Source organism: Botryllus schlosseri, chromosome 4 (genome assembly GCF_051294905.1).
Source record: "Botryllus schlosseri isolate E-star chromosome 4, Bs_hap1, whole genome shotgun sequence".
Lineage (NCBI taxonomy): Eukaryota > Metazoa > Chordata > Ascidiacea > Stolidobranchia > Styelidae > Botryllus > Botryllus schlosseri.
In genome coordinates, this window is record NC_137239.1 from 4,230,116 (window position 1) to 4,247,007 (window position 16,892).

The 16,892-nt window shown below is 39.3% G+C and overlaps 2 protein-coding genes across 2 annotated transcripts in view; both read left to right on the forward strand.

The window, feature by feature from the left end:
- LOC145437976 (uncharacterized) overlaps nt 1-16,892 on the forward strand; it is a 574,293-nt gene that overhangs the window by 170,031 nt on the left and 387,370 nt on the right. The window lies entirely within an intron of this gene.
- The window catches only part of LOC145437884 (receptor-type tyrosine-protein phosphatase eta-like), a 35,987-nt gene continuing 25,487 nt past the window's right edge, over nt 6,393-16,892 (forward strand). The window contains exons 1-8 of the mRNA XM_080315264.1: nt 6,393-6,511; nt 7,730-8,122; nt 9,622-9,741; nt 10,040-10,315; nt 10,926-11,237; nt 11,344-11,452; nt 12,709-12,823; nt 16,554-16,733. Coding sequence (XP_080171390.1) covers nt 7,759-8,122; nt 9,622-9,741; nt 10,040-10,315; nt 10,926-11,237; nt 11,344-11,452; nt 12,709-12,823; nt 16,554-16,733 — 1,476 coding nt within the window. The 5' untranslated portion in view covers nt 6,393-6,511; nt 7,730-7,758. The remainder of the gene's footprint in view (nt 6,512-7,729; nt 8,123-9,621; nt 9,742-10,039; nt 10,316-10,925; nt 11,238-11,343; nt 11,453-12,708; nt 12,824-16,553; nt 16,734-16,892) is intronic.

The following is a 16,892-nucleotide window of genomic DNA, read 5'->3' on the forward strand; positions in this document are numbered from 1 at the left end:
TTACACTCATAAGTTTGATACAAACTAACCTATAACCACTTTTCACTTCACAAAATACTCTATTAAAAGAAATAAAAACTTTGTGCGGAAGAAGTGGCGTCGTCCCAACCAGTGCTTTTCAACCTGCGTGACAATTCGCACTTGTGCGAATAAAAAATATTTCAGGGCGAATGACAAGCGAATGAAAATTGTCCATATTTCTCACTTTTTCTGACGTGGAGTAATTCGAATAAACTTAGGATGTTAGGTACAGTGAGTCCGCACATTTTGTCGCATGGATGCAAGTCTAGAAAGTTGTTGCTAGCTGTGCTTTTCTAGTTCACAAGTGAGGAACGCTCCTGATGCGTTTATATTTCAAAGTTTAAGAGATTTTTCAGCGCGAGAGGTTTACGTCACTGCCTGAAAAAAAAAGAAATAGTGGAATCGGTATCAGTTGCTCGGAAACATCCGCCCATTCTGCTAGGGTTATGACTAGAAAAAAAATTTCAAAATGTCCTGTATTCACAAATGATGAGCTTTTGTGTCCTGATCTCAAAACTCACAAAAGGTAACACTGTTTGAACAAAAACCTCCCCCACAAAATTTTTCCAGTTTTCACTGTATGAAGGATAGGCTTTCTTTAGTAGATACAAACTATATAATTTATATATCGACTGATTTGAATTTAACTGGTACATTTTGATCGTCCAGATTGAATTATTCCTATCGTGTTTTTGTTCACAGTCAATATTAAATAATTAATAAATAATTATTAATTCCGATTTTAGATGTAGACAGTATATATCGTATCATTTCAATTCGTCTGGCACAAACAAACTGGGTGTTCGAAAAGGCGAAAGTAGAACAACTCTAGGTATTTTCAGCGGTCTAGAAAACCGCTTAGAAGAATATGATGTACAGGAAAATTTGAAAATCTCATATATCATATGTGACACCGTAGCATCTGTTAATACTGGACGGTAGAATGGCGTTGTTTCGGAACTGCGAAATGCAATGATGTGCATGGGTATTCATATCCCGTGCCAACATCATATTATCGATTGTTAAAGCATATATTAGAGTTCTTCGATCAAACGTCTTCAAGAAATCCAACTCTCACCTACAAATGTGGGGATGCTGTGGTGAAACCAGGGCTTGGGAGCAACCGTAAATTTTAACTGCTCCAACTCCGGCTCCGGAGCTTTCTTCTATCATACAGTAGCTCCGGCTCCAGCTCCGGATCCCGCATTATCACCACTACTCCGGCTCCAGCTCCGGCTCTGAAATAATCGAAAGGGCCTGTCTATATCAGGGGTGGCCAACCCGCGGGCCAAATGCGGCCCGTGAGATGGTTTTGCGTAGCGCGCGAGGTAATTTCATATTATATTATCGAAATTGAATTACTCAGATTGTGAACTTACAATGCCGACCAAAAATTACAAGTCAGGCTACGACACTTAAGATGTTGATGACTAAATTATCAGTTCCGACGCATTGGCAGATCCATGATCCAGTCACATTTTCAGTAAATCGTTGTACATTACAATAGACTAAAATAGTAGTGTAATTTTTCTTCACGCTTCGCGTGTTCAATTGTCATGTTGGTAGCCTACCCCCTACTGAAAATGAAAAAGAAAACGCCTAATTTACCCAATTGAGTCGCAATTACGGGAGAAAGTCTTTTCGCGTTTGCGCTCGCATGAAGATCGTCGACGAGGACATAAAGGCACAAAATCATTGTCGCATATTATTGGAGACCGTCGATATCGATATGGCCAGACGCCGAATAGTCGTGTCCTTGCAAACTGAGCCTATCGGGCGGATACAGTAGACCCGCAATATACTCAAGTAATAATATTATTGACCTAGTTTATTCATAAACTTTGAAAAAATTTTTATCAGCTTGACGCGGCTAGTGGACCACGCACTCGTTCGTCGATTGCATGTGCCCACTGCCCATTTAACCTAAAAGGTTTGCCATTTCCTGTCTATATAGATTACTAACCTATTCATAGGTTATTTATCTATAGCAGGGGTGGGCAAACTACGGCCCGCGGGCCGCATGCGGCCCGCAACACGGTTCTGTGCGGCCCGCGAGAGTCTAAAGAAACTTTATAAAAATATTGATAAAATGCGTACTAAAAATCGAAATAGTGCAGGGACTTGATTAAACTTTTTCTTACTATATTCACCATGATAATTCAGTGGTTCTCAAACTGGGGGCACCCACTTGGGGGCGTGAAAGCATCTGAAGGGGGGCGTGACGCTAAGCTCAACTGAAAAAATTTTCGCGCTACGGGTGATTTACATACAATTCATACTTATTGCTCTGTATTTTGTATGAATTTCACATTTTAAAATCTCTCATCCACAGTCGTAACCTTCCATGTCATCAAACTATTCATTAGGTTTGCTAGCATCCTGGCTGCGTTTTGTGATATAACGAAGAAGGTTGCGCAAAATCTTTCACCATCATAAGGGGCGGCGTGTCTTAAAAAGTTTGAGAACCACTGTTCCAAGGTTAATATTTCCTATATTATTTTTTATGTTTCATTTTGCTGCGCGACAGCCCGATCTCAAGGCCCACAGAGTTTAAAAGGTTTCAACTGCTAAACATCACAGAAATCCTAAACTAGATTGACATAATTCGGATCGCGAGTAAGATTTCAGATTGGCTACTCCTGTTTTAATTATTTCAGGGATGTGCTTATAAAAACGATTCGCTCGAGTCTTAGAGGTATATTCGTTCTGTGTATGCGTATAATTGGGGTATTATTATTTTATCTACACCTGCGTGTTTGAAGCAAACATGGTTATGATGCTGTCAGCATTGTGTGTTCTGGAATTTAGGCAAAAGTGGAATCAGTAAATCTATGAACAGATCGTTGCTCACAGATTTAAATTTCAATCCTGTTCTAAGAATCGGGATAACCGACTTTCATCTCTATAGTTTTGACAAGTTGGTTATTGAGGTCGGCCAGCCTATGAAATCTCGCGACTATATGTTTCTGACGCGTGTAAGACATCACCAAAGCAATGTTGTTGTTTTTTTAAATAAGCACATATACTATCTCCATGTCCTCACTATATAATCAAATACCAATCTTGCGTTTTGGTTTATAATCCCAATTTTATATAATGCGGCCCGCGAATGGATTCAGATGTTGAATGCGGCCCGCGAGCTCAAAAGTTTGCCCACCCCTGATCTATAGTAATCTAGAGTCTGTCAGCTGTCAGTAACATCCGATGTAGCAACGAAGACATATGTGTCACCGTGTCGGCTTGTGACGTCATAATGATTACTCGTCAATGGTCGATGACATCATAGTTGCGCTGGAACGCACTTTACTCTATGCCATTGCTGTGCACATGCTGTTCCATTATGATCAATCAGTTGATTTGGTTGTTGCATATATAATAGAATCTTATGAAATACTTCGGAGCCGGAGCTACTCCTCAAATAACGGGCTCCAACTCCGACTTCGGGTCCGGATGAATTTTATGTAGAGCTCCGGCTCCGGCTCAGGCTCCATCTGCGGTGAAAATGCACGGCTTCAGGGCTCTGGCTCCAGCTCCAAAGCCCTGGGTAAAACACTACGAAAACCAGGTGCAATCCACCAAGTACGAATTTCAGATGAAAATATTTGAAAACCGAGGATGTGGGGATGATTTTAAGTCTATCAATGGCATGTGCAGAACATGCCGTTCTTTCAAAGAAAATAGTATATATTACCACTGATCAAATGACATAAACCTCCATCTCCACGCAATGCGAGAGGGTGCTCAAGGGCCATTATTGCGTACTCCCACTTGCCCAGATAGAGAATAACTCCGGATATGCTTATTTATCGCAAATGCGTGTCAAGAAGACTGGTATTCTAGCCTGATGTCTAAAGATGGAATATACTAGAAAACGACCTAGTATCGGTTCGTCGATAATATCGAGACGATATCACACTTTGAAAGAATTATCGGTATCAGCCATTGGAGCTGAAAAATTAACGGCAATTTGTGTGTCAAAACATGACGGAAGGAAGCCAGAAAACTATAATCTTTGATCGCTAGACTGAGAATATTGATCTATTTCATCTAGCTTACACTTTACAGGTGTCCAGATGCAGCTTTTCTAGTTCATTTCATGTTATGTTCAAGTATAACAACGGCCGTAAAGATGTTCAAATAAATGCCCTCTGTAGATTTGAAAATGTGCTTATTTATACATCCAACTTCTTTTAAATATCGGCTGAATGTATTGGGATTATCGGCTAAGGTATTGGATATTGGTTTTATCGGTATCGACCCAAAATCCCATATCGGTCGGGCTCTAGAATATAACAAAGATTATTTGCTGCTATCTTAGAGGTCGAATGCCCCTAAACCCCATTGGAAGTCGGATATGACCGTCGTAGATGTCCCTGGCACTAACATAATAACAGAAAGGGAAGTCAATTGATGGATGAACTTTACAAGAAGTGCAAAAGGACATATATTTGAATATTAATTTGTAGCAAAGAATGTCTTTGAATTTTAAATTTTTTCCATATTTGGACCAGTGTCGAAAATTGATGTTAGATTGTGCGGGACATTTTTTTCGATTCGAACAAAATGATTATAATTTTATTAATTTATATCAAAATGGTCATCAATTCCTGCTACAGGCAAATTTTTTTAGTCATTATCCTAGTGTACACTGTACAGACTACAAAACTTGTAGGTAATAGCAGCCGATGGCAGTGTTGTCATTTTTGAATACAAAGTGTTGGAGTTTTAGCACATATTCACCAGAAGTTTACGTTTATCACTTGACACTTTCGACGTTCTTCAACTGTAGCAATTAGCACATTAGATCTGTAACATGTGTTGTTGAGTGGTGTACCTAACTAATTATTAAAGGCTGTTACAAATAAAATTAGAGTAGGCACATGGTGTCTTACGTCCGATGAATCTTTATCTTGCATTGCATCGAATTATGATGTCACTTTGCAGTTTGTCTACTGACCATTGCAAAAGCCTGTTTGTAATGCGAACTTTAGCATTTAGGCTTAGACACTCTTTTCTGTTCTTGGACTGATGATCGCAGGCATTATTAGCAATATTGGCATTATTTCAGTTCGGTTGCTAATATTGTACGATTTCCTTAAGAGCTATACCGCAGTGGGCATCCCTGGCCTATTCAACTGTGTGTTAATCATGAATCTTATGTATGTAATATTATATCAAGAAGGTATAAGTGTTGGATTTGACAACCACAAAGATACCGCACATTGTGCTTGAAAGATATGTTGATTTGTGCATTGCATAGATAAGAAGTGAATGGAGCCTAATTCTATCCAGAAATAACCGTCATCAATTGCTCGGATTGTGTGGGTTTGTATAGCAATGCATCCCTGTTTTTACGTCCACCCTATCATCCAATTGGCTAACATACCTTTACGGTGAAGCATATTTTCGAAAGTTTTCAGTAGCCTAAATAACCAAAGGTGCTAGTCGCAATATTGATGCTATGATCTAAGTGCAGTTTCACTCATTTCTGCATTTTAAATGCGAACACATTCACATCGCGATGACGTAACATGGCGATTTAGTGGAAATATGATATAGTTGGGAGCGAATATTGATCTTGGGGTCGCCCTTTAAGCTTCGAAAGAAATCTCTGCACGATAACACTGGAAAAAGCAAAGAGTACTTTGAGAACAACGGGAGTGCGATATCTGTGATTTTTCTACCGCAGTGGTTTTATTACTTGATTTTTCAATAATAAGATACGCTGAATGTAAAATAATGAAGCCGTATACCTCCTAGAAGCTCTTCGAATACAAAAGTGATAAGTTTCTTCATCTTCTTTTTGTGTAATAAATTCCGATTGGCTGGTGCGAATGGAGCTCCAAAAGGTTGAAAAGCACTGGTCTAAACGCGAAAGTACTTCAGTATATAAGTACGCAAAACCTACCTGAGTAGTAGAAGTAGGCTACTTTGCTACCCCTTAGCTATGGATGTATCAACGTGAAATGTACCAATGGTAACGTCACAGCTGAGGGATAAAGCATGAAGATATTCGTTTTAGTGAAACCTGATCTTGAATGGCAGAGTTAAAAAAGGCTGTGGTTAAGCACCGGTAACATAAGACCATACTGAATACTTTCGTTCAACTAGTAACTTTATTCTTTGCAGAAAGTGACCCCTAATGAAATAATCTTACAGTGCCTGAATTTCGGTCAATCAAAGTATTCCAGCCAATTCAATCATACAGTGACTGCCACCATCAGGCAGTGGTAATAGTGATAATAGTGATAATAGTGGTAAGACCTAAAACATGAACCACCACATAGGCATACATATTAGTTCATGAGTATACTTCAATATCTTAGCGATATGTAACGAAAATGTTAATCTTCCATCTCACATTTTACAGAGGGATATTGCGAGACGTATGAAAATCCATGTGAAAATGACGCAAAATGTGAAAACGTTCACACATACGAATTGTACAATTGCGATTGCCGACCAGAATACGATGGAAAAAATTGTAGCAGTAAGAGAGTAGGCCTACCGATTTTGAAATATACTTTTGTGCATTGTATCAAAACATTGGGATATCCAGTAGTTCATGATTTGAGTACATCAGATAATCAAAATGGCACCTCTAAACGCTGAATTTTAGGAATGCATTTGCGGTATAAATCAACACTTAGGCGTCGATCACCGTCATTATAATCAAGTCAATGCAAGGAATTAACGGATGAGTACTGATCCCTAGCAGTACCAATAGCAAGTTGTTCAATATATTGACGATACATAATAATATAAAGATGCTCGCGAGATGCACACATTAAATTAATAATATCTTTCCAGGTGATTGCCGTCAGAATGACGAATGTTGTCAATATAAACATAAATACATGCAATAAAAAAGTTATGGAGCAATGGAATAGAAAGAAAAAATGCGTGATACTGGGAAGTCAGATCTTATACTATCAACTAAATTGATATTGTCAATGAAATGTATTTAAACCAAACGATTTCATAAGTCCACATAGATTTTGGAACCGTCCAAATTTTCAGACAGTGCAAGAAATAATCCAGCAGATATATTTAATGAGTGAAAAATTTTTCGTCTCATATTGCAACAGCAAAGAAAAGATTCAGAATAACTATCCTTCCGTTGTCGAGAAGTCAATCAAGTCACTATCATCTGCGTCATCAAAGCACGATTAAATAATTTTAGATCTCGTCAACCCCATTCAATGTTTGTCAACTGGAACTATTATTGCATTCGCGAGCGGTGATGCTATATATATAATCGCATACCATTTCTAATTTAGTCCTGAATTTTTTGTTGATCAAGAGGGAGAAAGCCTTTGAGTCATGTTGAAATGGTCGAAATCTCTACTCCGCCACTCGCAAATTCAACCTTAGTGAAATCCCAATTTTGCAACTACAAATCCGTTCCGGCAGGATGTCGATAAACAAGACTAATTCCCACATCAGCTCCGCATATCAAGATAGAAACATCTGTCTCGATTGCACTGGTCCAATATTGGCTTATAAACAAGTTATTGCCAGAACATAGTAAACGCCGGCACTGCGTCACGACATCTTTCTTTAAGTCATTAGTCCCTCCGATATTAATGGTAAGCTTATCATTCTGCGGTTTGACAAATTCAAGATGCAAATTGAGTATCATTAAAACAATAAAAACATGTTCAATATTTTAATTAATGCAATGAGGAATATGTATGGTATTTCTCAGATCTCAGATACTACACGAACGTTGACTGCATGTACCATATCAATAAGAATAACACCCTGAAGTACGACATAGCTCTGGAAAAATGCAAGAGTAATGGTGGGGAGCTAGCCATGGTGAAGAATGAGATCATTCAGACGTTTCTCGATACAACGATTGACAAAATGTACAATGACGCGGTTGTTGAAGTTTGGATTGGTGGTGAAAACAATGGCACTTGGAAATGGTTGGATGGGGAACTGATTGGTAATATTGGAAGTGGATATACGAATTGGGCCGAAGAGCAGCCACAAGCCGATGGGCAAAGTATACTGATGAAAAACCTTTCCGAAGTTATCCGATGGTATGGAGTTCAGCGGCGTCGTATATATGGAGGAATTATATGTGAAAAACCAGGTAATGCCGAGTCACACCAAAAGTTCGTATAAAGTAATTTTTTAGAAATAAAATATGCTTGATTTGGGGTCATCATAAGTTATGTAAAACATTCTTCACTCCCCCTCCCTACATGTGTGAGATATCCATAATTTGTCTTATCGATACATAACAGGGTTATAGTGAATATGGAAAATCTTGAAAGCCCACAGAGTAGAGTCAAACACACGGCCAGCAGGCCGCATGCCTGACGATTTCAACCGGCCCGCGAAGCAATTATTATTGGAAGAGTGGAAAATTTTTTGTATTATCCAGCTCATTTATAACTAACGTCCTTCACAGAAGCCAGAACGCACATGTAAAACCATCCCGGTCCCCGGCATAGGCATAAAACCTAATCCCGATTTAATAATGATGAACCAAATTTCAATGACAGCGTTTGTAGTTAAATTGTGTTCCGCATAACGCATACTAAGGGCCAACGCCAGATTACGATATATATGAGCTTCTATCGTCGTTAGAGCCAATATTTTAGCGGTTTATAAATGTATTCAACCCGCCAATTTTCGCACTTTTGCCTTCTAATGTTTGCGAATATTAGTGTAATTACATTAGAACCCCTGGGATCTGTACTATCACGTAGGGGAGATGTGGTACCGATGGACCAAAAATTGCAAAATGATCTCTGGCCCTCAAATCTCCAGTCGAGAAATGCAGATCTTTTACTGTCTCAACACGTCGATACAAGTGCTACATATCGCGGACATTTACATGAATATCCGCCTTTTCAAAAAGTGTTTATTTACGTTTAAAATTTGTTGCTCAAACGTGTCATCTCCACCCGGTGGGACCAAAGGCACACGAGCATGGGACATTTGAGACATACGCTCAAAAACTCAAATTTGTTAACTTGTTTTGTTGTGCATTATAAGTTAAGCTACAGCAAGTCAATGAAGAATGTTTCGCCGCGACCTTCAAGAATAAAATAGATTATATCAACTCAAATGTTGGCATAAAATCATGGTTTGATTTACGCCTAAACTTAGAAAAATTATTGCCACATACATATTACCCGCAAATCGACAAAGACGATGCGAAACAATGAGTCAATTCCGACTAATAGAACCAGAGTTATTTGAGGTTTTCTTTGATAATCCCCGGATCAAGGATAATCCGAGAATTGTCAACGAAAAACTCAAATAACTCCCGCTTCTACTAGTAAGAATTTACTCAAATTTGTTTTGCATCGTCTTTGAATACAGGTCAACAATTTCATGGGGTTGACAGAAAAATTTCAAATTTTATTTTTTAAATTTTCACTAATAAATTAAAAATTTCAATTCAAGATTACACGGCATTTACTGGTTGGAATTGAGTCAAATTTGGTGTGCATCGTTTTCTTAGACAACTTGACGATTTAGTCATCAAGCGAGTGAGATTTGGTAAAAAAAAATTTCAACAACCCGACTGTACATGAAGTGTATGTGTTATTCTGAAATCAACTATTATCTACTGCACAGTTAGCGGAAGCGAGCCATGTACGAAAAATAACTCATGCGTGAACGGCATATGTGAAAATATTGGCTGCCAGTCAATCTGCGTCTGCGATGAAGGATATTTCCAACGATATTGTGATAAAGGTATATCGCAGTTAAGAATCTTGTAGGAACTTGTATGGTTGAAAATATTTTCTATCCGGAGTATAAAAATATAAATTGCACATATTATATTAGGATATCCAAAATCAAATATTAGTCAATATGTGAATGACGGGAATAATCATACAAATCGAACCTTATTCATACCAATTATAACTTACATTGCAGTAGCACTCGCGCATGGTCCGTGTTTTCTATTGCAGATATCGATAAGCTGAAAACAAAGTTAAGTTTCGATCCTTGATATTGTGTGTAATGTTGAAATTACTTTTTCGTGCAGATCTGATAACGATTTCATCTCCGGATCATTTAATCGCAGTGGCGAATGAAAACCTCATTGTACAACTCGAAATATCAACTTATGACGGACCGCTGAATATCAGTGTCGTGAAAAACGGCACCATTGCGGACACGATCAATGATGTCAATAATGGGACCGTCAATTATACAGTAATAGGTGTCGATAAATCAGATAATGGAAGTACTTACACATTCAGTGCTTCATCCTATGGTGGTGGATACACTAGGAATACCACTACTTATGTTACCGTAGATGGTAAGTATTCGTTTCTAAGACAGTATCAACGATTGAGTCAATTTATGCTAGTGCTATAGCTGTTGATAATAACCTCACGAGCGGTTGGTATTGTACCATTGCCAACACATCAAACCAAAACTTGATCGAGAAAAAAAAATACATTCATGCTCGAATATGTTCGGGTTCTATATGAATGTTTTTGAAATGGAGGCGGAAAAGCAGTTTTCGTATAAACTCTACAACTGCATTTCGTTGGAGTTCAGTATCAAAGGTGGTTTAGGACCGTACATCTTTACGAAACCGGTTCAAACTGTACGATGTTTGCTTGATTTTAGTCCCACAACGACGTTTCAGCCGATGGCCAACCCCACTTTAAACTCTAGTTTGGATAGTCTCAAAATTGATTATGAGTTACATTGAATTGAATGTGAAACGTTTATATGTTATAAATTTTGCCCCCCATAGCCTGCAAAAACGGTCGCTGCTGAGGTATATACATATATATACAGGTATATACATATGTATATCCTTGAATGCAATCCTTTTATATTTTTTCACGTTATGTCTCATGACAAGAACCGCATACCCACAACCTACATTGCACTTACTACCTCAACTTTCAAAACAGTCCGAGCGTTCGTCAATGTATCGGGTACAACCATTTACTCGCCTCAGTCTGATAACGAAGGATGTATTAAAACTCCAACGTGCAGCGTTGGAGGAATACCGAGCCCGACCGTCTATGGATGGTATCACAAAGGAATGAAATTGAAAGAGACCACAGATTTTGGCGTTTATCAGATGCGCAAAGGTTTCATCTCCATATTGTACGTTCAAAATGCTACCTTGCCAGATCAAGGAGAGTATATGTGTTACGCTGAAAATACGGTTGCTGGCGAGAAAAACGTTAGTTATGCTCAAGTCAACGTCACTTTATCCGGTGAGATAATTTTTTTGTAGTTAGCGCTATTACGACAGGAAATTACCATACTTTATTCGCAAGCAATATCCGTTTCATTCGAAACTAACGGGAAATAATTCATTAGTTTATAGTGCGCCGATCGAAGTAACACCTTTCAGGAATTCATGTTTGGCTATACCAGAAATCCGAATAACTTGGATCGCGGACAATGCTACAGATGATGTCAATCACATGTGAGTGAATGATTTCCTTATCGGAGGTTCTCAATGTTCTCCTCTTTGCTACTTAAGTACAAGTAATACTGCCAGCTTTATTCTAATTACCAGTACAAGTAGCAATCCGCAACAAAGGAAAGTAGTTCCAATACTATGATTTGATCGAGAACTCCCATATGGATAGCAGGTAATCGTATGTCACTACTTTTGAAACTGACAAATGTCTGATGATACTGACTCATAAAAGAAATCCCTGAAAATGTATTCAGTTTCTGTGTACAGGCAGGACCGTAACATCACTTCGCCACCCTCCCCAAAATAAAAAGTTGGCCCCCCCTCCCCCGTAGGATGATAGACCGAACTTCTGGGGGGCTTCGACACCCATACCCCCATCGAGCTATTCTCTTTTTGTATCGACTTTTCTGCTAGATTGGTATACTGTTTAGTGAGTAAGCTTATATAAACGCGTGAAACTGCAAAAAAAATCTGGAATTCATGATTGAATCGGTTAATATCACAGGGAATTGCATATATATTGCTAGGAATCTTTGATCCGCATTCTTGATGGATTTATATTCTCGCTTTTCAGTTTATATATCACCTTATACACCAGGGGTCACCAAAACTTGGCCAGCAAGGTCATATTTTACGGCCTGTGACCTGATTTGAAGTTTCGAAAAAACGCTTAATGAGCTGTGAAATGCCGAAATTTATTTCAATTTAAAGATATTCTTGTTGATGTTCAAAGTAAGCTATTCTCCTGTGCCCAACATCACTATTCATTGCTATCTGATACGGCTTCGGCGACGGTACTAGCATTCCATGGTGAAGAATTAGCCATGTAAATGGGCATATTGTCTTAACGTGCGATGGCCGAGATACTGCCAAGACCGCGACGCTTACAAAGCGACGTCGAGCTTTCCGCGATCACGCTTTATGATGAGATTGTGTTCCGGCAAGTACCATGTCTAGCTGTAACCCCATTATCAATTATCAATTCGCTGAGAAGTGTTCTCGGTATCTTGCGCAGCTCATTGTTCAAAATAGAATGGACGTGATGATCATGATATTTTGTTGTGTTTGTGTTTCTTTTGTAAATTAATATTTTCGTCCGTTGTAACTATGCCCGTCGTCCATGCTTTAAATGTGATTGTTAAACTGTGTGGCCTATTTTACCTCGATATTCAATGTATGCAACCCGCAGCATATACGAAAAAGGGCCTGCGACCCGTTTTGATTTGGCGACCCCTGTTATGCACTTTTGTTAATTACAGATTTTGGATAACCGCAGTAAATGACACCGGTGCTTATAGAGCCAATAAGACAACCATGAACGGTAACCAAGTCATATTCGACGGATTGGAGCCTTATACTGATTACAAAATCCACGTAAGTGAACCGGGGATTCCCATTCGATTCGCGATAATCCAATATATCGACTTGAGTGTAGAGTGGAAGAAATATATAATATCAGAAAAATCAATTCCCGATAATAAGTAATTCTTCAATAGATTTTTCGCATTCTTGCTGATCTCCGAAAGCCGGATTCTTTTGGTTTCATTAATCCTAACATAGAGGCGGCGAGATAGCGCAGTGGTATAATCCGCCGCTGCAACACCCATGGGTGCGGGTTCGCGTCCGACCGATGTCGACTTCTGAATTCCGATACCCAAGTGTTGGAGGTAGTGCGGGGCATGGACCGGAGCCGGATCGGATATCCGGCCGGATTTTTTCAATTTTGGTCGGACCGGATCGGAGCCGGATCAGTATTTTTTCTGATACGGCCGGAGCCGGATCAGTATATTTTTGATCCGGCCACAGCATGACTATAGTAACTTCCAACCACAGTGAGAAAATAACCGAGCCATATTTGTAAAATCACTGAGCCATGACCCAAATTTATGGAAACTCATTCAATCGTAGCATTTATTATATGACTAAGCATTTATTACCTCCAACATCCTTGTTTACATTGTTTGTGGTCGATGCGGGGTCTCCTTAGCGTGCACGCCGTGCAGTGAGATGGCTAGTAATCCTAGTATTATAAGATCATCGAAAATAGCAAAAGCTCTGTATGAAGAAGGGAAACTAAACGCGGTTGATGTGAAGGGAAATAAAAGTGAGGTGTGGAAGAGTTTTGCCTTGCTAACTGGCCCTGGCACCAGTGAGGACGGCGGTGACTACTCAGGATTTGTTCTCTGTCGGCATTGTGGTTTGATATTCAAGCATTACAGAAAGAACAGTGGCACTACACATTTAGCCACTCATATCAAAACCAGATGCAGTGTATCGAAAGTCATACCATCAGCGGGCCAACGTTCAATGTCATCCTTTCTGACAACCTCCGACTAAGGCCAAGGATACAATTGCTCAAAGCAACCACACCATTCATTGTAAGGATTTGAGACCATTCCCATCGTTAAAGGTGATGGTTTTGTCGAACTTGCTCAAACATTTATGGATATAGGGTCGGTGTATGGTCGAATGAATGCAGAAGAAATACCCATCCAGACATACCGTTAAAAGGGAAGTTCTAAGCCGTGCTTCACTGGAAAAGGAAAAAATTTCTATCATCGTGAAAGCGACTATTGGCGAATATGGGATGATTGGGCTCACCACGGATATGTGGACTGATGTCAAAAGCAGACATTAATGTCACTGACAGCCCATTACATTCGCGAGGATAAGTTGCGCTCTGTAGCAATATCTGCAACAAAGTTTGAGGAGCAGAAATCAGGTGTAAATCTGCTAAATAAAATCCATGAATGTTGCACTGAGATTGGACTATCTAGCTCTATGCTAGACTGCTGTTATTTTGTAACGGATGACGCAAGCAATATAAGATCTGCACTGACAGCACATCAGAGACTGACATGTGCTTGCCACATGTTGTCGACTGTCCTGCACCACACGTTACAGCCCTCGATGTTCGTGCATAGTCACTGCCCTATAGTTGTGTCTGATACTGACATCATCATCATCATTGGTTTACTAGCAATTTTATCAGTTCAATACACCACAAAAAATGCGATACAATGAAAAGAAAGGAAGATGTCGAAGCGACTTGGAGTTGTCTATGGAATCAGACACCCACCTTGGCCTAGGCGATGTAAAGAGAAGGCATGCAATGCACACTGAATGAAAGTAAAGAAGATAGTATAGAAAAAGTTTCTGATACGATATATCGTTGCAAGTCTTTGACCGCGTATAGTCTACCTTGTCATTTTTAATTCGATGCCAGCCTGTGAGTGTAGTTTTCATATCCTATATAAACCTGTGAGTTTTTGTTTCAATATAACCTGAACCCATTGCCTATGATCTACTGCATTTGTAGTTAACTGGAAATAGCTAGTCGTACATGAATATTATCGGAGTTTTTTGGATCGGATATCGCTCATTTCAAGTATCCGGCCTCGGAGTCGGAGTGTAGTCGGACCAGAGAATTGTGGAACAGGATCGGAGTCGGACCAAAGAATTTGTCGATCCGCCCCGCACTAGTTGGAGGTTTACCTAGGCTCCTCCTCGCCACTTCATCCGCGTCAGCGGTTTCTTACAAAAGCCTAGAGGTGGGCCGTGCTATAAGTCGGCAGTTACGAAAAATAAAAAATATAAAGAATATCGACCTGGTGTAAATGACCATAGTAGTCGACAAGCACTATCAATATCCCAAATCAAACAAACAAATCCTAACATAGCGTGGTTGGACGATTACAGCATGTATCTGGAAATTTATTACTGTGTGTAGGCTATATATCCGACTTCTTAGGGTTTCTGCATTCCCAAGTAAGTTCAGGATGGTTGCAAAATCGAACCATGGTGAAGTGTGATGATTTCGGTCGCATCATGTTCTGTGATTCTGATCGGTGAGAAAAGGCAACCTTACAGTATGTAGCCGAGCCCATTCTATCACAATTCATGGTCAACATTATCCATGTAACATTTCCGTTTTAATGTGGCACCCAACAAAACTTATTACGTAGTGCTGGGCTTTTCAACCTGTGTGGCGGTTCGCACTTGTGCGAATAGAAATAATAGCATTGCGAATGACGCACGAGGTGCGAATGGCGCGAAGGAAAACTCCGCATGAGTGCGAATGAAAATCGTGAATAATTGTTAATTTTTATGTGACGTCGAATAATTCAAATAAATATAATAGGATATTCAAGGGCAGTGTAACTTTTGTAGTTGCTTCGCACTATGTTGGGTATTTTGTCCAAGAAGCGACACACGTGTTTGGTAGACAGCAGTACAACTGCGACCCGAAGAGAAATTAAATTCACCCTAATTTGAAATCGCGTGCATCAGACATTTTCTGTTCAGCTTTGTTGGGTGGAGAGTTCTTTACGTAATTCATGTCCGTGAAATCGTATCATACTAATGTAATGTTAAAATAAATTTCTTTTCGTGGGCGAGGCTCGGGTCACGCGAGTTGCCACAAAAACTCAGATTTTGGTGGTAGTCGAAAAAGGAGATTATTCGTTATTAAACTAATATGAATTCTCAAGTTACATTGAGCTAAAGAGCTGAGCATACAGTATCGTGAGTTTATTTGCTCTTCTGATATACTAGCGAGACAGAAAATGGAAAAAAAAAATCAGAACACAAGTTGTAGCAACGTATCATAAGGTGGCGAGCTCTAAAAACTACCAGAAAGCATTTTTCACTTTAGTGAAAGATTTGCAATCACAACGAGCCTAAAAGTTGCTGTTTTAACGAAATACTCGATAGCTCAAGCTACCCAGTAGCCAATTTGTTGCACATCTGAAAAAAAACATGTTAAGTATCTTCATCTTTTTTTGGTACAACAATTTCCGGTTAGTTTGTGCGAAAGACATTTATTTCAAAAAAGGTCCAAAGGAAGCCCCAAAAGGTTGAAAAGCACTTATCTAGTGTATTGGCCACCTCATCTCCTCAGAATCTGTTATATTAATTCATCAACTGATTTGACCAAAAATTCAGGCTACATATAGAACTTCTTGCTGCAAGATCATTCAGTAAGCTCGATTCAGATATCAATCGGGAAAGTGTGCTTACTCTTAAGTTATATTTTATTCGATCGTTTATGAGATAAGAACGTGAAAATTGCTGTGGTGGCTATCAGAACAATTAATATCTACAGATAGAGGTATGTCCGGAAGCCACCTGCTGCATCGCAAAACTCAATCGTACGGTTTACACCACCACTGGCCAAGGGTTGCCTGGTGATGTTTCGAGTCAAATAGAAGGAAATGGCACTGCAATCTGCCAAGTTTTTTGGACTGCGCCTGAAAACCAAACTAATCATCTTGACGGTTATAACGTAAGTATACTTGTGTTTTTATCGTCATCGCGCATAAATGATTTCCGTATTTTTGTTTTCGCGTTCTCAATCTCTCTATATACGTTGGAAAATAAGAGGACTTTAATAACCAAGTGCTTCTCCGATCTCGAAGTACGATACGGATAAATACGTATTAGC